At 32.7% G+C, this 26,390-nt stretch overlaps 2 protein-coding genes across 4 annotated transcripts; one reads left to right on the plus strand and one right to left on the minus strand.

The window, feature by feature from the left end:
* Positions 1 to 552: 552 nt before the first annotated feature.
* LOC108904718 (pyruvate dehydrogenase (acetyl-transferring) kinase, mitochondrial) lies at positions 553 to 21,752 on the minus strand. Of its 2 annotated transcripts, none has more exons than XM_018707372.1 (6): positions 21,580 to 21,752; positions 9,022 to 9,414; positions 6,119 to 6,304; positions 5,058 to 5,233; positions 993 to 1,217; positions 553 to 934 (listed from the first exon to the last, which is right to left on the minus strand). In XM_018707372.1, exons 1-6 carry the CDS (start codon positions 21,680 to 21,682, stop codon positions 743 to 745), a joined length of 1,275 nt encoding a protein of 424 aa, XP_018562888.1. In that variant the 5' UTR covers positions 21,683 to 21,752; the 3' UTR covers positions 553 to 742. The 2 variants fall into 2 exon arrangements, with proteins under 2 accessions (XP_018562888.1, XP_018562887.1); XM_018707371.1 differs by having other exon boundaries at positions 6,119 to 6,319.
* An 803-nt stretch (positions 21,753 to 22,555) lies between these two features.
* On the plus strand, positions 22,556 to 26,004 carry LOC108904691 (carnosine N-methyltransferase). Of its 2 annotated transcripts, XM_018707333.2 has the most exons (4): positions 22,556 to 22,661; positions 22,750 to 22,816; positions 23,179 to 23,775; positions 25,344 to 26,004. In XM_018707333.2, the coding sequence occupies exons 1-4, from the start codon at positions 22,559 to 22,561 to the stop codon at positions 25,792 to 25,794; spliced, it is 1,218 nt and encodes a 405-aa protein (XP_018562849.1). In that variant the 5' UTR covers positions 22,556 to 22,558; the 3' UTR covers positions 25,795 to 26,004. The 2 variants fall into 2 exon arrangements, with proteins under 2 accessions (XP_018562849.1, XP_018562850.1); XM_018707334.2 differs by having other exon boundaries at positions 22,561 to 22,816.
* The last annotated feature ends 386 nt before the right edge of the window (positions 26,005 to 26,390 follow it).

The following is a 26,390-nucleotide window of genomic DNA, read 5'->3' on the forward strand; positions in this document are numbered from 1 at the left end:
TAACAATTTGGATTTTAAATTTGCTGAAATTAATTTTTCAATCGTTTTACGGTTACACTTATAAAGTTAAAATTTAGGTGTAGATTACTCCATAATTTAATTTTAATTCACTTTTAAAAACCATTACTATCGTTTAAACCCAAATTCATCGCGATGCATTCACAATTAGAGTTAGAATTCCTATTTTTAATAATTTTCTTGACTCATGACTTGGCAACGTCATCAAAATTCACTGGTATGCATGCAAAAACAGTCACCTTCCATGCGGGCAGTACTTCCCAAAATGTTTACTGATTTGTTGTGCATATATCTGCAGTTAACACAGCCAAAATAACGCCATTTCCAGAATTTAATTGTCGTCCGTCGTTTTCGAGAAACGCTCGTTTTCAAGGATGTATCGTTCGCCCCGTACGTAACAGCACACATTGAGCCTTAATTAAACTAAAATAACACTACAAGAAATCAATATGTACAATTTTTACAGTCTTCGAACGAATGACGAACCGAAATATCCTACTTTGTCGTTCCGGGAAGTAAAACAAACACAACAGATGATGTTAGAATCGTAAATGTAAATGAAATGCCTTGAATATTACACAATATAAATGCTCAACGTTGCGCATCGCATAATTCCCTTAAAAAATAGTATAAATAATGCTTTTAAATACAAGTAAAATACGAATCTTATCAATAAAATAGAAACCGCTCATTCAAAATTGCCTAGAAAATCTCGTCCGTTCGATTAAATAGCCCTCGTCATCGATTCCTCGCACGACTGCGGCAACTGGTGGTTCTTCACCTTGGTGCTGATCTGTCGGTCGCCGATGTTCGCGGCCTGGTTGGACCAGTCGCCCGTCGGCACCGCCGTCCTGTAGAACTTCCAGGTCGTCTTGTTGAATATGGGGAGCAGCTCGTTGGCTTCGTTCGACAGAGCCTGAAAACAAATTCCCAACTCAGTAATTACCCAAGCGACTTGTCGGAAGGTAATTTACCTTCATGTAAATCACGGCGTCGGTGCCGTGGCCTTCGCACGAGAGAAGGACCAAGTCCCCGTGGAAGTACCTGGCGTACAGTCTGGAGATGGGTAAGCCGTAGCCGTAGCCGGCTAGGGGGACGGTGTGGGCGTCCGATTTGCTCGGTTGGGGTGCCGTCGAGTACATGTATTTAAATAACTGGTCCGTCGTGGATCGTGGGATCCCACCACCCCTGTCGGACATCTGAAAAGCACGGTTATTGTTTATTGTTGTCGGTTAATGTTCTTAATAATTTTTATAATGTCACCTTGAATTATAGTGTTTTTCTAAATTAGAGGTTCTTCCTTTATTCATAAGAAAAATATAATTCAGGGGAAATATTTGAAAAAATATGATGTCAGAACTCAAAAACAGTTGATTGTAATGTTGAACGAAATCGTTAAAAAGGAACTCGAAAAATAAAAATTGACTTTTTCTAAATGGGTTGTTTTTAAAGTTTTTGACACAGAATCCAGTTTTTTAGTATTAGGCCAAGCAAATAAAATTTTTATTTGAAAAAATTCCTATCCGCGAGATTATTGTAAAATTGTCTAAAGGAACATAATACAAGACATCCCCCATCTCGCGAGTCAAAAAATTGTATTAGCTAACTTTTCTATTTAAACAAATAAGTGAGGAAAACAGTTTTTTTCACTTTGCAGGGAAAACCATTAATTTTAGCGAAAAGTGACTCACAAACAGCTTGTAGGGAATAAAATTATCCACAAAATGAGACTTGTTAAATTAAAATCGGTTAATAAACAAAAAAGTTATTGCAAAAAAAAAACAAAAGTGCCTATTTTTTAATTTGTTTATAACTATCGCATTTACTGTTAAAAATTTTATAAAACCTATGACAAGTTGAGGGTTCTACGAATTCGTAAATATGCCCATTGTTATTTTTACGTCCAGCTACCCCAGCTAAAAAAAAAGAAGTTTCTACGATAAATAGAAGCCGAGATATTGCAAAATTTTACAGCGCACATCAATTTAAACTTTGGATTTCACTTTCCTCGCGCGCGCGACTCGCTTGGACGAGCTTCCCCCAGCACCACGCTGAACATATTTTAGCAAGTACCTTCTCTTTAAAGAGCTCGTGAGTCGTTAATTTTCCACATTTTTCAATGCAATTCACGGGAAATCGTAGTTTACGTCGTAAACTTTATTTTGCGAAAAATTCAAGTCTTAATATTTATAAACAATTGCGCTACGATTTTTTAAAAAAAGATTCTTATCTTGGCTCCTGTTGGTCGTAGAGGGCACTTTTTTTATTTTAAAACTGTATTTTTTTTCCAGCTATCCATTGCACCTATTTTCGGTGAGATAGCATAAATAGCAACAATGTTATTCAAATTGTTTATAAGCGAAAAACGCACGGTTTTTTAATGCACAATTTGAGAATGTTAATGTCAAAAAAACGGTGATATTTTTTAATAGGTCGCTTAATTGCGTCTTTAAGATTACAATGACGCTTTCAGAATCATGTTTGATTGAAAATTAACGTCTGTACAGAGGCTTAAAGTTCATAACTTTTGGAGCCTCCGCTATAAACAAATAGAATTGTGCGAAAACTATTGCACCTACAGCGCCCACTTTTGGCACACTTTTAAAGTATGACAAAACCCTCAACTTGTCATAGGTTTTATAAAATTTTAACAATAAATGCGATAGTTATAAACAAATTAAAAAATGGGCACTTTTCTTGTTTTTTTGCAATAACTTTTTTGTTTATTAACCGATTTTAATTTAACAAGTCTCATTTTGTAGATAATTTTATTCCCTACAAGCTGTCTGTGAGTCACTTTTCGCTAAAATCAATGGTTTTCCCTGCAAAGTGAAAAATCTGTTTTCCTCATTTGTTTAAATAGAAGAGTTAGCTAATAAAATTTATTGACTCACGAGATGAGAGATGTCTTGTATTATGTTCCTTTAAACAATTTTACAATAATATCGTGGATAGGAATTTTTTCGAGTTTCTCTTTTTTTTCTCTAATTTTCCTGGTCTATGTCTAAAACCTATATTTATGTTATATTAAAATACTTGTTTTTTTTTAGAGCATCCTAAATATTTTTTGATTTTTGAGTTTCTTTTTAAAAAACACGTATTTTTTTTTAAATATAAAGGACACTGATTTCATTTGACAAGATTAAAAAAAAAATTTGATTTGTTTGAATTAGTTTTAGTATCTTTAAAATTTTGGAAGTTTAACAGCAAACATTATTTTTTTGTAACTCGTCTGTTTGTAATTAAGTGTGCTATGGATGTACCCGATGCACCGTTAACAGGAGTGCATGGCACACCATTGTAAAACAATTGAAGGAAACCAAAATTATGTCTACAGGGTGATTTACAACTTGTCCGAAAAAAATTGGGAATAGATGCGAATAGTTTCCGAGAAAAAAATGATTGAAGTTGTAATATTTACAACCCTTACATCACTGGACTACTAACTGCAGTCTCTAGTGCTATTCGCGTTGTGCGCTGTACGCAATGCGCTCTCTCTCCTCCTTCAGGTTATTCCGAATACTGAAATGGTAGTATTTACGGTTTTGCGATAGTGTTTACATTAGTTTTTCAAGTGTCAAAAATGGCTTACGTGTATAACAACTCGGAGTTGACGGATATCGTTTTAATTTAAGGTGAAGGCAAGACAACATATTTGTGTTAGTTCATAGAACTGGGTAAGAGGGGCAAAATATGTTTACGTATCTGTGGACAAAATTTTGAACAGCTGTTGTAACATCAGGTATGTCAAATTATTTTATTAACTAAAACCACAAATTCATTTTATTAATTAATAATAACAATGGTGACAAAAGCAGTTGAATTTGCTAGTATAAAATAGGAGTTATAAAATTTTATTTAATTATTTCTTTGGGAAAGAAATTCTTTCAATTTTTGCTTTGCACAAGGTCAGAGTTTACAGTGGACCAGTTTCTAGTGTGGTACTATAAATCAATTTCAAACTGTTCTTTTCGATTTTTTTTAAAAAAATGGAATTGGAAAGGGCACCCTTAAAATCAAAATTTTTTTTTTCACATAAGTTCTGAATCACCCTGTATATCTCATGTCTTGAAAATTTTTTTAAAAAGTATCACGTGCGATCATTTGAAAGGAAATTTACCAAAATTTCAAAAATAAAAAAATATTGTAAACAATATAATTAGATTTTATGCAAAAAAAATTGAATGAGTATTAAAAAACCTTTTCACAAAAATACAAAATTTTTAGAAAAATTGAATTGCCGAAAATGACTAAAAGTGCAAAATTTACTAATGTACAATGTAGATTTTGCGAAATCTACACTAATTATTACATGGTACAACTGAAAGCAAAACAAAAACATTACATTTATTTTAAAATTGGATTCAAATTTTTTGTTAATGAATGCTCATACAGATGACAAAGTCAAAGTAACGGGATACCAACACAATGTTTTTAAAAGATAAGAAAATGAGGAAGAGGAAAAGAAACACCAGACACCAATTACAAACTTGCACTGCACTTCCACTAGGAATATTTGACCTGCTTGTGTTGTCCTCGGGCTAGGCTCTATGGAAGCAAATTCGCTACCAGGACTAAACCCACCTTGATATTCATTTCGGTTCTTACTGTTGGTTTTAAGTGTGGTCCTCAGAGACGTTCCACAGTGGCTTCTGCAGCAGTCACATCCAATTGCGAAATGCTTGGAAGCATTGGATGCGACCATTTACAGTGGCCACTGAGAAATGTTTCTGTCTCGGTAGTGGCCTTAGAGTTAACAAAAGAGCGGGCCTAGGGATTCTAATAGCATATCTGCCCCTACATAGCCTAGCCCGAGAGCAACAAGGGCAGGTCAAAGATTCCTCTAGTTCAGGCTAAGGTAGTATAAGGCGGAAAACAGGTACATAAGCAATGGCAGCAAGGGCCTTAAAAACAATTTTTAAATAGTTTCCGTTCACCTAAAAATTTAAAAAAATATTGCAAACTCAGGTTAAATATGTAGGGCACGCCCATTAAGGATAATATAATACTCGCAGTGTAAAAGTGAACGGTGACGTTACCTTAAGGCAGACATCTTCCTTTCCCTTAGCTACGGTGACGGTTATTGGCGGGTACTGGTCTAACGAACAGTGGTATTCCATTACGGCCCTCATGGAATTCTTGAATAATTCGAACAGCATGTGGTATAAGTGAGACGGCACGTAGACTATGTTGATGTTTTTCTCTTCCTCCAATTCTAAACAAAAGTTGTCTGCATAGGTACCTAGATTTCTGATATCGAAGAACACTGTTTGACTTCTTTTGATAAGACTTTTTAAAAATATTTCTAAAAAAAACATCTAAACAGAGCAAAAAATTTGAGAGCTAACAGAATGTTTAAAAACGAAGAAAGTTGGTATCTTAATGGAAAGATTAGTAAAAATATTTTATACTTTGCTCTTTTTCGTTTTATTAAATAAAAAAATACTGCATTATCCTGTTTTACAATAAAATTGCAACAAACCGACTATCCCTCGTTACAAAAATATTACGATGACCCCGAACTTTTGTTTTTGAACTTGACGTAAACATCAGTTGAACTCAGGTCTACTGTTTTCTATTTGAACTAGATATTGTGAAGTGTACACACAGACGCCAAGCGCCAAGCAATTAGTAAATAATATTTGTGTAACTGATTCATTGTCGTTTGCACAACAAAGTACTTTGCACTTTAGTTGCGCAATATTTTCCTAAGTCCTTCGGTAAATACAAAAATAAGAATATGAGTTCATATCTTATTTTCTACGTGTTATTTACAAGTTGTGACAATGAGAAAATATCATTTTTATTAACCACGTACTTCACAAAATATCTTTTCTCATATCTGAAGTATGTTTATTTTTTGTCTGAAAAATAAATTTGTTTTCCTCGTTTCAAGGTAAAAAAAAATTAAACGAAAAACTATAACCCGATCACCTGGAAAACTCATTAAATAAAATTATTTTTTAAAATTTAAAACAATTGATATTAAATAAGAATTTTGTTCATTCACCATAAATTTGCTGATCATAAAATTGCCTCACAATTATTGTTATTTACTCTACATCCTTTTAAAATATAAACGACTAAATACTTTACTTACGATTATGTTGCGAAACGTCTATAATTAAATCCGGTGACGCCAAATAGTACTGGTCGCACAGGAACCTGGCGTTTTCGTAAGCGTCCTTAATGACACTTACTATATTACACTGCGTGTCTATGCAGCCGATGTATTTACTCCTATTTGGTCCTGGAGCATTTTCAAGCTGTCCTCCGAATAGCAGCGCTGTAAACATAAGTACTTTTGTACAATTAGTATTAAGGGTACACACAAGACTTTGTTGGTAAGTTAATGGGGAATATTACAAACGAGCGGTTGCATGCAATTCTGATTCTGAAAACCTACCTGCATAATATAAAGCGTTGTTTTGAAATGGGTAGCATAAATTGTAGAACATAAAAAAATAAAGTAATTTTTTCTTAGGGACCATGTGTCAGAGTCAAATTTTACTCCATTTTATCTTTATCTTTTCCAAAAAAAAAAAAACAATGTAATTTTGTACAAGTAAATTTTTGAAGTCGAATATGTCAGTGCTATTAGTTTCTTGACTTCCTGCTAGGGGTCGCTAGCTACAGCATTGCCCAATGACATAATTGAGGTTAGGTTTTTACAGTGTATGTTGTATATTAATATCGCAATTGTTGGATGGAAAAAACCAATGTAGATCAACTGGCCGTATTACAACTTTGCTTTCTTAAAAAGTTATGTTCGCGAGTATTAAAATAGAAATGAAAAGTTTTTGTGAAAGCCGATAATTACAAATTGCGTAACAAAATACAAGTCAAATCGAACAATGAACATACAAAATATTCATAAACAAATGTAACAACCTAGAACGCAAAAAAACTTACACAGAGAACAAAGACATTCAGTTAGTAAAAATAATTTTAATGGTTTAAAAAAGATAAAAATAAATTCTATATAGGGTGTGGCGAATATAATCTATAAAAATTAAACTACAGCTTCCTGATGATATTTGTAATAGAAAAGTCTTACATGAAAAAGTTCTATCTTCGCGTTTTTTTTTGTAAATTAAAGTTCATTTATTCAACGAAAATGAACTGGAAATGTTTTTATACGACCCGAGATGCAACCTTATAATTTATGTCGGTATAATCTAATACTAGTAATACTAAAAGAAGGTGAGGTTATATTGTCATAGCGTGCCGATTACATTAAAAAGGAAATTCTTATTTCTTACTTTGCTTAATTTTTTAGTTTGTGCACAAACTAGTTTTACAATGAACCAAGAAAACAATACATTTACTATTTCTGAACGTATCGATATGGTGTTAGTGTATGGTGCAGCCGGAGAAAATGCGCTTGCGGCGACTAAATTGTACCGGGAACGATGGCCACAACGTCACCCCCCATGTGCAAATACAATCCTACAGTGCCTTCAGCGGTTGCGAAATACGGGAAGTGTTATTCTTCGAGGAGAAGGACGTGGTCAGCAAGTGAACCTTAATGTTGAAGATACAGTGTTGGAAAATCTTGACGAAGACCCCACAATTAGTACTCGACGACTCGCACAGCTAGTAGGAACCTCATCTCGTACCGTACATCACATCTTAAGGCGCTAGCTGTTGCACCCCTATCATCTGCAACCAGTTCAACAGATTTTACACCCCCGATTGAGATCAACGAAGGCGTTTTGCAGATGGTCTTTACGGCAATGTGCCAATCAAGTAGATTTTCCTGCTTATGTTTGTGTAACAGATGAGCGACATTTATCCGTGAATTTCCATAATATGCACATATGGGCTGATGAGAATCCTCACATGATTAGGGAAACTCATTTTCAACATCAGTTCTCGGTAAATGTTTGGGCTGGCATAATAGGCGATGTACTTGTGGGTCCCTATTTCTTTGAAGGACGACTAAATAGACCAACATATGCTGACTTTTTGGAGAACCGGTTGCCTGAATTATTGGATGGAGGATTGGATGCTTTGGTCCTGTGCTGTGGCCACCTCGGTCACCCGATCTAACTCCAATGGACTTTTATCTTTGGAGTCACTTAAAGTCATTGGTTTACAATACTCCAATTGCTACAGTGGAAGAATTACGAAACCGTATACTTGAAGTTGCCGACACAATTAGGGGAATACCTGGAATTTGGGAAAATATTCGCCGAAATTGGGTGTGTCGGTGCCATGCCTGTATCCGCGCTAATGGGAATCAATTTCAACATTTTCTCTCTAGAAATGATGTTTTATTTCATTTTGTTCCTTATTTTAATGGAGTTTGTTTAGTGCACGCAGTTGGGAACTTTTTCGTATAAGACTTTTCTATTACAAATTTCGTTTGGAAGCTGTAGTTTAATTTTTATAGATTATACATGCCACACCCTGTATTGTTGCTATATTCTTGGAACTGTTCCCAAAGTTTTGATATTTTCAAAAAAATGTCTCGATTGAAGTTATAATTTCATTTTAGAACCATTTAATTAACCAAACTTTTGCAACTAATTAAACATATTTAGGTGCAATATTCAAAATTATTTTAAGAAATAGACCATACTACTTTTATTTCTGAAAAATGTGAAAAGATTTTTTTTGTCGTCAGATTTTACATTTTAAATTTCAATGCACTATGTTGTTTTTTTGGAAACGATATGGTTAAAATTTGACTTTAAAAAATTATCTTTGATGGCTATATACAAAAATAAAAGACAAAAAGCCTATGATCAGTAGGAAATACTCGCATTTTTCAAGTAATGGTAACATCATAAATTAGATTATAAACTGAATAGATGATAATTGGATATGAATAAATAAATAACAATGGAAATATATATCTACATTAAGATGGTAATATATGTCGCTGATTTTTTCGTAATTAATAAAACAAAACACATTAAATACACGAGCTATTGTTCTAATATTTACTGCATATACGATTGAATACACTACGAAGCATTAAAAACTCAAACTACTTACTGTGCTGATTGATTAACATCCTTATCGATATCCTCGACATGTAAAACCGGTCCAGGAAATACTGAATGCTGTGCTCCGTGTGGTGGTCCACATCGTGAGATTCCTTCAGTTCCAAAACACCCTGGGCCATGGTCTCCACCACGTTGGTGTGCCTGTTCCTGATCTTCACCAGCTCGTTACAGAAATGTTCGAGGGTGGCGTCGTTGGGTTCCTTCTTCTCGAATTCTATGATCTCCTGGAAGCTCCTCATGTACCAGTCGTTGACCGCCACGACGGAGGGCATCCGCAGTAGGTTTTCCGGTAACAGGGCGATCTCCTTCATTATGTTCGCCAGCCTCACCGGCAGCTCCTTCCGGAGGAAGATGAAGGACTTCTTTTCCGATGCATTTAAACCTAAAAAAAAAAAACACTGGTTGAAATTTCCAAATATATAGGGTGTTTCAGTTTCTAATACGTATACATAATTTCAAAACATATGATATCAAAAAGCTCTAAAATCAAGGCTCTAAAATCAATTGTTTCTTGCTAGAGTTCAGTGTACCGTTAATTTTTTTCATGTATACAACAAACATATATCTGATGCACTAAATTGTAGCATTCATAATAAAAAAGTTGTAGGGCATCACAGAAAAGGACCAAAACTGAAAAACGCACTATATCAGTTAAACAAAACATGTCGAGATGAGACTTCCCCCATTGAACTTTTGTCGAAAATCAAAGTCATGACATCTAAACTACTTTTTTTTGCAAATGTATTAAACTAATTCACACAAAATTCTAAAAAAGTTTTAAGAAATCATATCAAGTCAAACAACGTTCTTCGATACTAGAAATCTAGATTTACATATAAAGGATATCCAACCTCAGATAAAATTCTTAATTGTAAAACTATAAACTTACGTAGAATGCAATAATACATAAGGTGTCCCATATGTTAACTGTGTTAGCCTTTGCTAGGTTGCCAAATTTATTGAATCAGTATTTTCCAAGATATGGATAGTGGTGACTTCTGGTGTGACACCCTGTATTAGTATAAATCTGCCTAAAAGTTGACGCTATGAGTGGGAAAATTTTGTGTACAATTTTATTTCAAAAAATGTTAATTTCTGTTTATTTGTATACTACATAAGTGCAATTTTTAATTTTGAAGTAAATGACACATTTTTAAAAAAATTTGGGATTTATTGGCCAAATTCTAATAGCTTTCATTTAATATGAGTAAATTTAAGTTTTTATATGAAAATAAAGTCATTATACGAGAAATCAAATGTCAGTTTTTGATTTTTTTTCAATGATTCAGCCACACAAAAAAAAATCTGTACTTTTCATGCGACATATGTTATCCATAGTATTTTTGACCCCTGATTACGAATCCGGTGTCAGAATTGAGCTATCACATCACAGGAATTTCCTAACCTCAAAAAACAGGTTAAAAATACCAAAAATTGACGAAAAAGTGCTAGGAAAGGTAGAATTTTTGTTTTTTTCTATATTCAACTGTTCATTTATATGGTTAAGACTCCGCCGAACGTGAATCCACGGTCGGAATTGATGGTTATTTTTCTAACCTAAAAAAACGGGTCAATTAAGGTCAGATATCACGAATTTTAAAAAAATAACAGATTTGCGCCAAATTTGGTATACGGGGGATTTTGGGGTCGCTGATCACGATTCCGAGATCAGATTTACAAAATTCATTTTTAAAAATTAAATCAGTTACCTATGTACTTTAAGAAGGTTAAAACATGATTGGGTACTCAGGTTATAAAGTAAACAATAGTATTACAAAATTAAGTTTGAAATTCTGACCTCGAATTCGTAGTCAGCGACCCCGAAAACCTCCGTATGCCAAATTTGACGCGAATGTGTTATTTTTTTAAAATTAGGTCGGCCACCTTGGATCCGCCATCTTGAATTTAGTAAAGTTGACCTCGGATCCGTGATCAGCTACCCCGAAAACCCCCGTATACCAAATTTAGCGCGAATCGGTTATTTTTTGAAAAATTGGTCGGCCATCTTGGATCCGCCATCTTGAATTTTGCAAAATTGACCTCAGATTCGTGATCAGCGATCCCGAAAACCCCCGTATACCAAATTTGGCGTGAATGTTATTTTTTGAAAATTCGTGATATTGACCTGTTTTTTTGAGGTTAGAAAAAGAACCATGAACTTTGACAGAGGATTCACGTTCGGCAGAGTCTTAACCATATAAAAGGACATTTGAATATAGAAAAAAAATTTGTTGAATTTTTCCCAGCACTTTTTCGTGAATGTTTGCTATTTTTTACCTGCTTTTTGAGGTTAGGAAATTCCTGTGATGTGATAGCTCAATTCTGACACCGGATTCGTGATCAGGAGGCAAAAATACTACGGATAACATATGTCGCATGAAAAGTACAGACAACTTTTTTTTGTGTGGCTTAATGGTTTTTAGTATCCTAAAAACATGGAAGCTACTATGCTATGAATGCAGCAATATTTAATAATTTGCTGTATAATAATTCAATTTGATTTTCATCTTTTAAAATATACTATTTTTAAAATTCCAGGTACTTTTTATAAGCTCTCGTAATTAAAAAAAAAAATGCTTTTTTTCATCTTTTAGAACTATTCAAATCTAAGATATTGCCCACCATTTCGCATACTATGTATAAATGCCATACAATAACAAAAGTAACATGTTTTTATTGATTCTTTTTTATATTTATGTATTTTCCAGTAATTTCGCAGAGTAGTATTTTAAATTTCTTGTTTTCACTAGACAACCGGTGTATTTTGTAAGCTTTGAATATATTGTTCATTTTTAGATTTTTTATGGCAGTTCTTTCAAACAAATTACATATTTTCGTTAATGAATGGGCGATAAACTATAAAAAAAAAGAGGAAAATAAAGGAGTCGAGATAACATGAAGCGTAAAAATATAAAAAAATGTAATCAAGGTGTATATTTAATATTGCTTGTGCTAAAATCCGGCATACATCAATTAGTCTAATATAAAATGAGCAGTTGTGAAAGCGACTTATCTATTTTTCATGGGGCAATTAAAAATTATGAAAAAACCCTTTACATCTCATAGAAACCCCATGAATACAATTTACGTCGATACCAATCCTATTTGTACATAGGCTTTTTCAATTTCTCTTTTAATATAGTAACGTGTACGTCAATATATGTATTTATAGCAGAGGTCAAATAAATATACGACAAAATGTGGAAAAACTAATCAACCTAAACACGCGATAATTTCCTATTAACGTCGAAATTATTGTAACTGTTCATTGTAATAACTTTATTTCAAGTTCAACTCGATAAAAAAACGACCGACTAACATAAAAACAAATAACAACAATAATATAGGTACCCCTTGTCTGGAAAAAAATTCATATAGAATATATTTGTTATGTGAAATTCATTCTTATACACTCTGTATAGTTATGACGTAAATCGTAACTGTTTTTCATGTGTTGATCCGCTACAAACGAAATAATTGTCAAGCGGAATTAACTTACAACCTGGCAGATGCCTTGGCAAACAATAATAAAACGGGGTCCGGGCGACAACGGACTTTGAACGGTGACGCTTCGAGAATTAAGTCATATTTCTAGGAACTCCGTCAATAACAAGTATAAAGTGTTTGTTTGATACAAAACAAAACAGGCCTGGCGTGCAGGAACCTCTGGCGCGTAAACAATTAGCTGAAAATTATAATATCACGTAAATGATTATTTGGAATTATAAATTTTAATAAACACTCGTGAACACGTGTCGTCGTAGTTGATCGCAGTTTATCACGTAAATAATACGTATATTTAATTTGTTACGACCACAAATACCTGGATTAATTAGTTTTTCCTCGATCGGAACAGACACTACGGAGGCATTACTCAGTAACAATAGCCGAGCTTAATTTCTCTTGAGATCTGTCAATCTCATCTAATTGACCAATTAGGGTTTTGAATAAGCATAGATCTCGGGTAAATAAACGACTGCTAATAAGTTCGTGGAGAAATGTTTCACGTTTCAGGTCAAGTAGGCAGGTCAGCCATCTGCTTTGTTTAAATGTCAAATAATTATTATCGATTTTTTTTCCATGGCCAACCCTTTAAGAGTAACAAAACAGTAGGTGTGTGGCTATTTAATTTATAACTATTAAATTTAGAACTTGTACTTATTTACACTAAGTATTTAACTCTATAAATATGCGGTGAAAAAATCAGGTCGAATATTAGTCGCGATACATAATTTTTAATTCGTAAAATATCCGAAAGTGTCCAGTCCGTTAACAAAGCACCATTCGACTGCCTAACTAAAAATGGTGCATAAAATACGTGAAAAGCAAAATTTTGTTTGAAAATTGGGACTGAATAAATCAAATATAATTATTTTTCTTGACTTAATTTGCAATGATTTAATTTTCTTTTGCTTATTTGGGCCATCTGATAATAATTTTTATATTTCAACGCGTTCATTTATCGTTTGAAGGAAAATAGTATCTGAAAAGATCTAATATAATACAGGGTGAGTCAGTTTTTTGTAGCAGGATTTTAACAGTTTATAGAGAATCATTTTTTAATAAGAAAAGTTCCTATAAACGTAGGTCTTAGAACGCTTCGTTTGTGAGATATTGGGTGTTGAAAACAAACTTTTTTTAAGAATTTTTCTTAATATCTCTAAAAGACCACCATATATTGAACTGAAATTTGGTATTAATAACACATTAGTTATGGTGAATAAAACAAAGATATCTGTTATCCATTTCACCCACCAGTGACGTGCCTGAGATGGGTTACTGCCCCCTTTAAAATAACATCATTTCTAAATTTTTTAATCAATTTTGAACAAAACAGCTCTATTTAATTTTTTTATAAAATGAACGGTTTTTGGTTAAATTCATTTGGCATGAAACTGTTCCAACGATATTGGTAATACATTTGTAATAAGAAAAATATGATGTACCCTGAAAATTATCAAAAACGATTAAATGTCATGACATTGACATAAGAACGCGAACATTGTGTAACGTGTGTGTCAAGTAGTTCTTTTTTTAAGTTCAGTGTTTGTTTTTTCATGTCAAAATTCTTAAAAAAGTTTGTTTTCAACACCCTTTATCTCACAAACGAAGCGTTCTAATACCTACGTTTATAGGAACTTTTCTTATTAAAAAATGAATCTCTATCAACTGTTAACAATAATACCACAAAAAACTGACTCACCCTGTATATGTTTCGTAATATACATATTTATTATAGTTGTTTTGCTGTATCATTCCACATAGTTTTGATAATGATAGCGGCGTCTTTATCTGTTAAGTCGGTCATATTGAAAGCGTAATTCATAATGTTTACGAGATATTCCACTTATTTTGTTTTATTTCATTCTAAATTTTCTTACGAGTCTTCTTTGTATTTTTAGGGGCCGCAATTTTCAATACCTTCGCCAATTTGATCTGTTTAGATACTTCTAAAGCTTCATTTATTTATTTACTAATAGTAAAATAATTCCGAAATTGAAATTTTAATTAATATTTCATTTAACAATAATTTTTGTGACATTTTTGTAAATTAAAAAAAAAATAAGTATAAAATATGCATTTTTTCTGGGGTTCAGGGCTATTCTACGAATTCGTAAATATGCCCATTGTTATTTTTTCGTCGAACTACCCTAGTTAAAAAAAAAGAAGTTTCTACGATGAATAGAAGCCGATCTATTGCAAAATTTTACAGCGCGCATCAATTTGAACTCCACTTTTCTCGCGCGCGACTCGCTTGGACGAGCTTCCCCCACCACCACTCCGGACATTTTACTTGGCAAGTATCTTCTCTTTAAAGGGCTCGTGAGTCGTTAATTTTCCACATTTTTCAATGCAATTCACGGGAAATCGTAGTTTATCTTGGTTCCTGTTTGTCGTAGACTGACTTTTTGTTTTTAAATTTGTATTTTTTTGCCAGCTATCCATTGAATCTATTTTCGGTGAGATAGCATAAATAGCAACAATGTTATTCAACGCACGGTTTTTTAATGCACAATTTTAGAATGTTCATGTCAAACAGACGGTGATATTTTTTAATAGGTCGCTTAATTACGTCTTTAAGATTACAATGACGCTTTCAGAGTCATGTTTGGTTGAAAATTAACGCCTGTACAGAGGCTTAAAGTTCATAACTTTTGGAGCCTCCGTTATAAACAAATTGAATTGTGCGAAATCTATTGCACCTGTTATAAACAAATTAAAAAATGGGCACTTTTCTTGTTTTTTTTGCAATAACTTTTTGTTTATTAACCGATTTTAATTTAACAAGTCTCATTTTGTAGATAATTTTACCCCCTATAAGCCGTCTGTGAGTCACTTTTCGCTAAAATTGATGGTTTTCCCTGCAAAGTGAAAAAACTGTTTTCCTCACTTATTTGTTTAAATAGAAAAGTTAGCTAATAATATATTTTGACTCACGAAATGAGAGATGTCTTGTATTATGTTCCTTTAGACAATTTTATAATAATCTCGCGGATAGGACTTTTTTCGAGTAAAAATTTTATTTGCTTGGCTTAATAGCGTAGTCTTGGAATCATGGTCCCCGTAAATGTTAAATACTTATTGCAAATTGTATCATTAAATGAAGCATTTCTGCGTTTACTTAACGATTATGCTTATACAAACATCCGATGAGGTTTCAGTGTAATCATATGTTTTTTAAATTGGTCAAAAAGTTAGGCTGCTGTAAAATGTTATCAAAGTTATTATCAATATTAACGATTCGTTTACAATGAACAATGAGAAACCGTTGCGTCTACGCTCGAGATAATGCTATAGCCGATTGGTTGAACAGAATGACGCGAAAAATTACACCAATCGCTAGCAAGTCAAACAAAATGTTGCCAAAATTAAATTGCCAACACGAAGGAAATAAAGTTGTTGCTCCAAACAAAATTACTAGTCACGTGGCTTGTTGTCGCAGTTTGCTATGATTTTTTGATTGAAGTTTGGGGGTTGAGCAATAATAATAACCTCTGTTTTCAGTTTAGTTAGCGCCTGTTCTTATTACTTGCTCTGATTTGAGCGACACAACGGTGTATATGACACTATTTTTAAACTGACTCTTCTCGATCAACAACGATTTTGTAATAGCCCAAATATTGAATTGACTACGGAAAATCCGTAAAAATATTCCCTGACGAAATTTCCAAGATATCTAACTCTAATGTTTATAAAAGCGTCTGTATTTGACTAAACATCAGTCTTGGTCGTGTAATTTTTTTTTAATTGTATTATCACACAAGCGCTATAAATATTTTGTCTGTAACTTCCCAAAAAAGATAAATAACAATCTTGAGACGTCTAATAAATATTGCAAAGAATCATATCAAGAACTGAGTACAAGGACTTACGAGGGTTCCTAATCGTATGTCAAGATATCGCAATGTAATTCGATATGCTGCACACACATATAATGAGTGTAACACATGCAAAGTGTCCTTTGGCGTTATATCACAATTTTTTTACCACGCATTTCTACAAAAACCATTACGTATTTAGAGTCAAGTCACTTTTTTTTTCGTTACAAAAGTAAAGTTTTATAAACGGGTAATAAATTATGTATGTTGGCTTTTGTACTAAAAGCAAGGTTGTCCCAGATGTGAAATTTTCGATATTGTAAATACAAATATTTGATATTGATGCTTGCGAATGCGTAAAGTAATAAATTACTACAAATTAGGGTATCTACTAAATGTTATTATTGCATATAAAATAAACACTTTATTTTCTTGCACTTTTTTCTTTAAAATTCAATTGGACATTTTAATAATGCCCAGAATTAGTTAAAATGGCTGTAACTCCACAACGAGGCATTTCATTTTAACGAAAAATCGATATTTCTACTGATTTTGAGCAATTTTTTGAGGTTAGGGAAAAATCCTGATGTGATGGAGCACCCTGTATATGATAGAAGTTAGTAGAAATATTTTAATATATATTTTATAAATGGGAAATAAACTAAAAATTTATTGCTTTTATTTAAACAAAAACAGAAACATATTTTGGTTGCATCAAAATGAAATTTGTTTAAAAAAATAAAAATGAATATGTATTCTATTTTGAAATCAAATGTATTGTCTTACGAATCTACCTTTCTTTCTCGCAAATTCGTAAAAAATAACTTGCGAATGCGAATATGAATTCGGAACATTCCTGTCCAACCTCCCATAAAAACAACAAATAAATATTTCTAAATAAATAATAAATATTTTTCGGCTACCCAGTATAAATGTAAAAGTTTCAGTTGCCAATTTCGATCATATTTTCGTCAAAGAGTAAGGATTATTCTTTACTCTTTGTCTTTCTTATGTCTCATGCTCACGAAGAAAACATTAACTTTTGAATGGTGTCGAGTTTATTGTGTTCGCTAGTATTGAGAGTTCACTATCATTGCTTACATGAGCTTCAGCACGATGCCGGTAATAAAACAAAGTCGTTATTTTCTTACAGCCGTTAAAAGGAGCTGTACATTTCCATCAATAAAAACCTAGGACATATTTTTATTTCTCTTATTAGAAGCAGAAAAACAAAGTACGCCATAAATATTCCAAAAGATAAATTTTCCTATTTTTTAAGCAAGAATACTTTCACTTCACTTTAAAATGTTTCAAGCTTGCTAAATGTTAAATCAAGTCTAAAAATATTGTTAAAATTTTCCTGTGAAAATAACCACATAGGTAGTACACCATAGGCTACATGCCATAACTACCACTGATTGTAAATTCTACCAGCACCAGCAACATTTAATTAACAGCTAACATAAAAATTAAACATTATTATATTATGGACGATCCCGAGGATCTTCCACAATCGCACTGATTTTTTTCATGGTAGATTTCATAATAATACATTAAAATCTATCTTTTTTTAAATTTGCAACCTGGAAATTTTATTTTTTAGCCTTAGTTGCAAAATGAAATATATGACGCAAGAGCGTGATAGATATAAGCGAACGACAGCGAGTCCGAAGAAAATTACGATAATATTCATAGTCCTGCCGTTAAATAAGCGAAATTCGCTTGAAAATAATATTTTTCACAGTCTGTAAGCTTTCAAACGAAATATCTTGCATTCAAGTTGTTCTAACATAAATTAACAGTCCAAGTAAAATGTAGAAATAGTACTTAATATATTTCTATCATGGCTATTTTTAATTACTGGTTTTTGTCAAAGGTATTACCTTTTAAAATAAAAATACAAGAGCTACTATTAAAAATGTATAATTAAAAAAAATTAAGTACATGTCGAACAGTTTGTGAATTATTGTTTAAACTACTTTCATTGCTAGTGCTAGTCTGTTTTTAGTTATGTAGGTGACGTTACGTAATACTCAACTTACTGGTTATAAAATGCTATCCAACGTCTGCTAGTTGAAGACATTCATAAGCTAACCTGGATCCGCGTGGATATATTTTTATATTCTGTGTGCGCGTGATTTTCAACATGTGTGTGTTTTACACACGAAATCGTGTAGGAAGGAATACGACCAAAAATAATGTAACGATCTAGAGGGAGTTAAAAAAAATGTGAAAGTTTTATGATTTTCGTTGCATGAACGCTGAATGGTTATTTTTTAGACTGTGCAGTATTCAGTTGTATTCAAGAAAAGTGTAATATTGAAAACTCTAATTTGCAATAGTCAGACAATGAAAATAATTGTAGTTTATTGTAGTTGTAAAATTTGTTCGATTAAAATGTATAAGTTTTCAAAAATAAGTAGCAGATGTTATAGAACAAAAGTATTTTTCATTCTCGTTAACCAAACTGTGTTTTCGACACTTAGGAAATATAAATAAAATGTCAATGGTTTATGATAGTTTTGAAAAAATGTTTTAAAATATTTCCTTTCATACTACTCTCAATGTATATAAAAAAGGGAATTAAGTACGATACATTCTATTCAAAAATCTGGGCATATCGTAGGTCGGGATTACATGTACCGAGTATAAATAGTGGGAAAAGTACCGGTATATCCCTAAACATGCGTCAATTCGTCAGTTCAGAGTCCATTCAAGTAACTTGCCAACCAACTGGCGATTTAGAATTTAGAACAGAAGGTATGTGACACTAAAAGGTCAAAGAACAGACAGAAAACTGTAACTGTAAGTTTTGAGGAAACTGATCTTCCTTTTTTGGCGGCACACAAGATTTTTGGTTTCAAGATTCATTTTGATTCGAATACGCCGATTTTTTTTTTTAATGATGAACTATGTGAAGACAAACTGTCAAGCTTGATTTATGAAAAAACCATAACCCATAAACCCTGAAACCCTTGAGTTATGGATTTAAGGTACCATATGTTTAAGAGTTTAAGGGTTTACGTTTTTTTTATAAATCAAGTTTAACAGTCGGTTTTTACATAGTTCTGTATCACTTAAAAAAAAATCAGCTTATACGAATCAAAATGAAAGTGTAGCGATTTTTAAACCTTGAATTCTCTATTTTCCGCAGAACGCTACGTCTCAAATTTGGAAAATTTAATCAGCTTATATTTTAATAATAAATTACGTTTTTCAACGTCATTAAAAATTAATATTCAAAGTATGTTAGTATCTCATGGACTGATGCCTATGGCCTGCATATTTTAACTATTAATGTATTTTATTTAATTTGCCTGTTGCTTGCTGCCAAAATTTTGCGTCTAAATATATGTTATATTTGGAAACAAATATTCGGAAACGATTATTGGCGATTATTGGAAAGTTACCTATTCTACTTTACTTAATAATTTACGCCCAGTTGCCACGTGAGAATATGTTTGTTTTGTCAGATTTATTTTATTTCCTAACAAAATTCGTAAATATTTAACCGTATCAATTTAAAAATTGTTATTAACATTTTGTTATTTATTGTGCTAGATTATTTCGAGAAAAATGTAGATACGTCAAGATAATATTTTACAATGCGATTATTATTTACTTTTTAATCTATATACGACAAACAATTTTTGTTGACTAAATTTTATACCATTTCGCAATTCCTGATCTATAAATTACTTAAAACTATCTGCGAATACTATTTATTGTTTATTCCCCGGATTATTCTTAGTTAATCTTATCTTTGACAAAACCGTGTAGTTATTTTCTTTAAACCTTCAAATCGAACGACATAAACAAATAAATAGATTTTTTTAACCAGGATCATATGATGCAACCCAATAAATTTAATAAAATTCTCTAAAAATTAATTTCTATGTTAGATTTATCGTCGAAATTGGTTGTACTTTTGAAAATAAGTATAATAGTGTTTTCAGTACCTACGTTTTTTCCTTGTTCTTTAAGATCAAATTTGAAAAAAAAAATCTTATTTGCTATGTTTCCGAGGTGAATTTGGTACATACCATACCTAGATAGATATTGCCTTTATTAAAAATAATAAGTATTTAACCAATTCTCAATATTTTTTATATTAGTTTCGCCGCAAATTGGATATAGAAAGCGAGATTGGTATAGAACATTTTATATTAATTTTTTTATTGAAACACTTTTATGAAAACTGTATTGGTCTTAGGAAAAAAACAATGCAATTTGCATTTTCCAGCAATTGTTAAAATATATATAATATTTTTAAAATAAACTTTTTTACCTTCAAAAGCGGACCATTTTAGAAAAAATATTTAAAAATCTATTTTTAAAACTACTGTCTAACATTAAATCTGATTCACTCTGTATCCCATAGACCCAAATTAATTTCAATTGCATCTGAAACATTACAAATGGGTTCTCTTATTAAAATGAAAATGGAGGTAATTAGAGTTTTGATAGTAATCCAACAAACCAAATTTCAGCCACCCTATATACCTATTATATATTCTGGATACATTTTTTGTAAATAACAATTTTATACCAAAGTACCTATAAATAGAAAAGAATATAATACAGAAAAATCCAAGTGTTAATATCATGCTGATTGTTGCTTTTTGATTATGTATGTATTTTAAATACGTACACAAAATATAGAATGTGAATTTAAAATCAAAACTGGTCTTTTCTAGCTAAAACTTGCTCTTTGCAATTGGTGTAAACGAGGGCTACAACTTTTAGAATTAATCTGAGAATTATTATTTCATTATTATGAAAGCAAGAAATAAACTTCAAATTTAGATATCTTTTAGGCAAGTGTATAATAATAACTTGCTTATTTAACCATTATTTATAAATTTAAATGCCTAGGAATATATATATATGTTATGTATGACCTAGGTAAATATGTAGGTATATTGCAAACATATTTTATAGAAAAATAAAATATAAAAAAATACATATTTTTTCTACGATCCTCGATATAGCTTTTTTCGAAATATTAGTGTGTTAATTAATTTACAGTTAACAACACCTGTGAAGGAAATTTAAAATACCTATTTTAGAAATATTAAAACAAAATCTATACAGAACAATCTTCTAACCTTGTCACAGTTTTTTGATATCTCGAAAACAGCTGATATACCACCTAACCTTCGGCGTTTATTTCAATAAATTAATTTCGAAAAAACAACATATTTTGGAGTACCCATAAGTCAACTTACCAAAATCGATGAATTTTTTTATCGACAATGGCGATGGATTAAATTGAGAATAGAAGTCGAGCATTTTAGCAATGCTCTGATAATATTTGGGAGATATCCTCATTATTTTAAATTTGAATACACTTCTCCACAACTACACTCTTCACCAACATTCATAACAAAACTGATATGACCTTGCCGGTAACTCTCTATATAGCACATTCGTGAGGAAAACCATGGAAAACAGCGGATCGCATCGCGATAGTTTTTACTGTGTGTTTTCTTCTTTGCGTCGTCACCGCCATCTAGTATCTAAAATAAGAAGATTGTAAATATTTATTTGTAGTTGATACAGTAATCTCTAAGCTTTATTATATAGTTCAATTAGTTACTTTATGAAGAAAAGTGGTGACACTGGTAACAATGGTGTCTCAGCATTTTGATTGGTGCCGCCATTTAACGGCGAGTGTCGGAATTTACGATACTTTTATATACATATCGATATGTTTTCAGAAAATGTTTTTGCTTTTAGAGCGAGAAGTACCCAAGTTTATGACAACCAATATAATTATAATTTTGGCTAATATTTTATAATAATATAATAGATAATATAATCTAAATGCCAAATTGCTCAAATTTTATGTGTCAAATCGCCATTTAACATTTAACGGACATCGATCATTGTGGTAAGAGCGCCAGGAGAAAGGGCCTTAGCCGGCGGGGCCCAGCCAGGACAAAAGGAGGTCCCACAAAGCGCCTACAGCGGCCGCATTTGCGGTCGGGGTAGACGAAGGATGGGGCCCACCTACGAAGGCTGTCCAGGCCTACATGAGATGAGGCAGGATAAAGAGGGATAATCCACCTCGATCCCAAATCATTGAGGCCAATTTCTAGCCATGGAATAATGGCGATCATTGTGTTATCTTCGTGGTTTTTATGTTCAATGGTACTGCTTTTCATGTTTTGATTGTTTTGTGAGAGAAGTGTCGTGCGCGTTTGTATGTATCGTGCCATAAATGGATTCGTTTTAGTGTTTTTTGTCTATGGTAGGGTAGGGATTTGTTTGAAGTTTGAATTGATTGACAGGGAAGTGGTTAGTATAGGTTAGTTTTTTAATTATCCTCTCTGTAATTATTAGTATATGTAATATAATTATTATACAAGTTAAAAAATATTCCAAAATGTCGTCAGAAATGAATGGAGCAACAGAGGAAAGGTTTTATTTTCTTTCGGTTATTCACACCTTTAAAAGTTACAGGTATGTATTTAATTTCTTTTCATTATTTTTATATCTAGACATTGTCGGCGAAATCAGATCTTTGAATGTCGTAATGTATCAAATTGAATGTCTAGTCCAGTCATGTCAGTATTATTTAGTGTTCATTAGACGATAATTTTTGCATTTAATAGTTATATATCGAATGTTGCATCACACAATATCGTTGTTACAAGAAGTATCATCTATGCTTTAATAGTTAGTTTGCAGGGAGTCTGGATCTTATTATTTACTTAATCTAATGCAACATTTTACATATTTATAAGGTCATTCAACATAAATTTTTACAGTGACGAAGATTAGTGTAGAATTTTAAATTGAAATGATAATTTTTACGTTTTCAGAGAACAGTCATTATTAAGAATTCGCCACAAGGAACGATGCCTAGAGACCCTGCCCTATCATCACAAAAAATGGCTGACAAGATACAAGGAAGATCTAGAAAGTTTTAAGAAATGTATCGAAAAAAATTCTGATTTCCTTCCGATCGTTTTGGAACATGCACATACAATATTCGATAACGTTTACTGCAGCGAAGGTACCTCTCACTCAGAACAACAAATAGGAACTCTGTCCGAAGGACTGGATAAGGTGCAATCAGTATTCAAACAGCTCATGCGCGATTGGAGCGACCTTGGAGCCCCTGAGAGGAAGCAGTGCTACGGCCCGATTATCGATGAGATTTTCGACAATTTCCCAGATGACAAATTTGACAGAAGTAACATTAACATTTTGGTACCAGGGGCTGGTCTTGGAAGACTGGCTTTCGAGATAGCTTCCAAAGGATTCTCTTGCCAAGGAAACGAGTTTAATTTATTCATGTTAATCGTCTCGTATTTCGTGTTGAATCTCTGCAAAAATGTGAATGAATACGAGGTGTACCCTTGGATCCATCAGTACTGCAACAATGTCAGGGCGGACGATCAAATGACGAGTGTGAGGTGAGTTTAATTTATTTTTCGCACGTTTGAAATATTTACCAATATTTTGTGTATTTTATGTTGTAATTGGGGCTGAAACTAACTTTATGAATATAAAAATGAACATATTCACAGAATGATGTCTCATCATAATATTAATAGTAAATAGTAACGCTAGATCTAATAGTTACGAAAATAGTTAAAAGTGGAAATAGTTTTATAATGGCTATGTTTGAAACATTGCTGTAAGTTTTTTTTACATTTATCAGTTAAATGTAATGTGTGCAAGAAAAACAACTATTCTAGTGCCAAAATAGAGGGTAGTAGAGTCATAAATAAATGAAACTATAAGTTTTACTATTTCTTAATCCGATAAAATAATTTTGTGTATTCTGTACATTGAAATTGTAATGTGCTGTTCATTTCACATAGTGTTCCGGTATCTTCAACCTTTGTTCCTGTATTTGGAACGTTCTATCGTTACAAGTGCCTATTTCTAGCTTTGCTATTGTGTACAAAAATAGAGGCAACTAAAACTGCATAGTTAGATTTTTTTTAATTCCGTTGTAAAAGAAAATATTGTTGGTTTTGGACACGGGAGGAGACACATGCAATATTTTTAATGCACCTTTCCCCAAATGAAATTCCCATTTTTCAAAATCAACAGTTTCAAGGGTTGTGAAAAAGTTTCATGAAACGGGAAGTGTTAAAAATCTTACAAAATCCGGCACACGTAAATCAGCTACAAATGAAGATAAGTCACATTGAGAATAATGTAAACTTTGTCAATAATATACGTTTCTCCGATGAATCGACGTTCTGCTTGAAGGGTTTTGTAAATCGACAACTGTCGTTAATGGAGCGATCAAAATCCACATTGGATAGAAGAAAATCACACTCAATATCCTCAGAAATTAAATGGATACATCATCGGCCCACTCTCTTTGAGAAAATTTGAACTTTGAACTTTTGCACGAGCAAATTGTTCCAGCATTAATTTGTTTATTTCCAATCCAAGCAAATCCTGAACTACTCTCAAATGACATTTAGTACCAACGAAATGGAGCTCTGCCTTTATGGATAGGGCGAAGAGGATATATTGACTGGCCACCGCGATCACCAGATTTAAGTCCGTTAGACTATTTCCTTTTGGGTCATTAAAAATCTGTTGTCTACAAGACCAACCCTAATTAGGATGGCCGTTCGAGAAATATCGCAGCATGCCATTCAAAATTCCTTAAGAGTCTTTGTTGATCGATTAGGATATTGTCAGGCTGCCGAAGGTCACCACCAGTTTGAACATTTATTATTCAAGTGCTCCATATTTTGCAATTCCCTTTTCATTACATAAAATTCTTACTCTTTATTTTATTGTTTTATTCAACATTTAAAAAACAATAAATCACAGACCCACCAAACCCTATATCGTTGTAATCGGGGAAAATCTGTCTTTCTAAAAATGTTGAAATAAACAGGGCGGTCTGTTTAAAAAAACTGCCGACAACGCCATATCTCTAAAAATAAAGTGAACTGAGAAAAATTCTGTCACGAGGCACATATGCCGACCTCTAACTATAATCCTTTTTTAGGTTTCCGGACGTTATACCTAAGCCCACTCCAGAAAGTAAGTTTTCAATGACCGCAGGCGACTTTTTGGAAGTGTACACCACCAACGACGAGTGGCATTGCGTGGCGACTTGCTTTTTCATCGACTGTGCCCCGAACGTCGTACAATTCATCGAGACCATATACAGGATCCTGAAACCGGGAGGCCTTTGGGTCAACTTGGGCCCCCTCCTGTACCACTATTCAGACATGAAGAATGAGAAAAGCGTCGAACCCAGTTTCCAGGTGGTCTCGCAAGTTATAAAGAACGTCGGGTTTGTAATGGAGAAGTGCGAAATGGGGGTGAAGACCAAATATTGCCAGAATCCAAAATCTATGTTACAGTACGAGTATGACAGTGTGTTCTTTGTGTGTCGGAAGCCCGTCAGTTCGGATATAATAAGGGAGTCGGAGAAATTCACACATGAGTTATAGTGATTAAACCTTTCGTACATTTGAAAATGTGATTGTTCTATTAAGGTATGTAATTAAAAGTTTATGTTATCGCTGTTATGTAAATTGCACTTATGTTTTTCATTTCTTCAGAAAATTATTAACCTGATAGATATTTTTAGTTAAATTCGAACGGCACAATTTGATTTATGTTTCTTCTATTTAATGATATATTAAAGATTATATAACTGCTGTCGTGTATTTTATTTCCTCGATATCCGGTAATTTCATAAAAACGTATCCAATTTAAAACATGTTTAAACAAATTCTCGTATAAAGCTCAGTATTTTTGTATGTAAACGTGTAGAAAGTGCCAAGGGCTGATCTTTCTATTAGAGTAAATTTACTGTTCGATAAACGCACTATACACATCTTATCCAAAAAAATGAAAAATGGAGTCAAAATCATAAAACAATTACATCGCTGGGCTACTGGCGTCATTCGTGTTGTCCGCTGTGCGTAAAGCGCTCTCTCTCCACATGGCCTCACGATTCCGAATACTGAAATTCGATTTTAGTATTAACGTTTATGCGATAGTGTTTACACTAGTTTTTCAAGTGTCGAAAATGGCTTACGTG

Source organism: Anoplophora glabripennis, unplaced genomic scaffold (genome assembly GCF_000390285.2).
Source record: "Anoplophora glabripennis isolate ALB-LARVAE unplaced genomic scaffold, Agla_2.0 scaffold206, whole genome shotgun sequence".
Classification (NCBI taxonomy): domain Eukaryota; kingdom Metazoa; phylum Arthropoda; class Insecta; order Coleoptera; family Cerambycidae; genus Anoplophora; species Anoplophora glabripennis.

Coding starts and splice junctions, on each gene's coding strand:
- LOC108904691 (XM_018707333.2), top strand. CDS start 22,559: ATGTATCGTGCCATAAATGGATTCGTTTTAGTGTTTTTTGTCTATGGT. Junction 22,662..22,749: donor CAGGGAAGTGGTTAGTATAG/GTTAGTTTTTTA, acceptor AAATGTCGTCAG/AAATGAATGGAGCAACAGAG. Junction 22,817..23,178: donor CACACCTTTAAAAGTTACAG/GTATGTATTTAA, acceptor TTACGTTTTCAG/AGAACAGTCATTATTAAGAA.
- LOC108904718 (XM_018707371.1), bottom strand. CDS start 21,682: ATGAGGATATCTCCCAAATATTATCAGAGCATTGCTAAAATGCTCGAC. Junction 5,234..6,118: donor AGACGTTTCGCAACATAATC/GTAAGTAAAGTA, acceptor ACTTTTGTTTAG/AATTGGAGGAAGAGAAAAAC. Junction 1,218..5,057: donor AGGAAGATGTCTGCCTTAAG/GTAACGTCACCG, acceptor CGTGCTTTTCAG/ATGTCCGACAGGGGTGGTGG.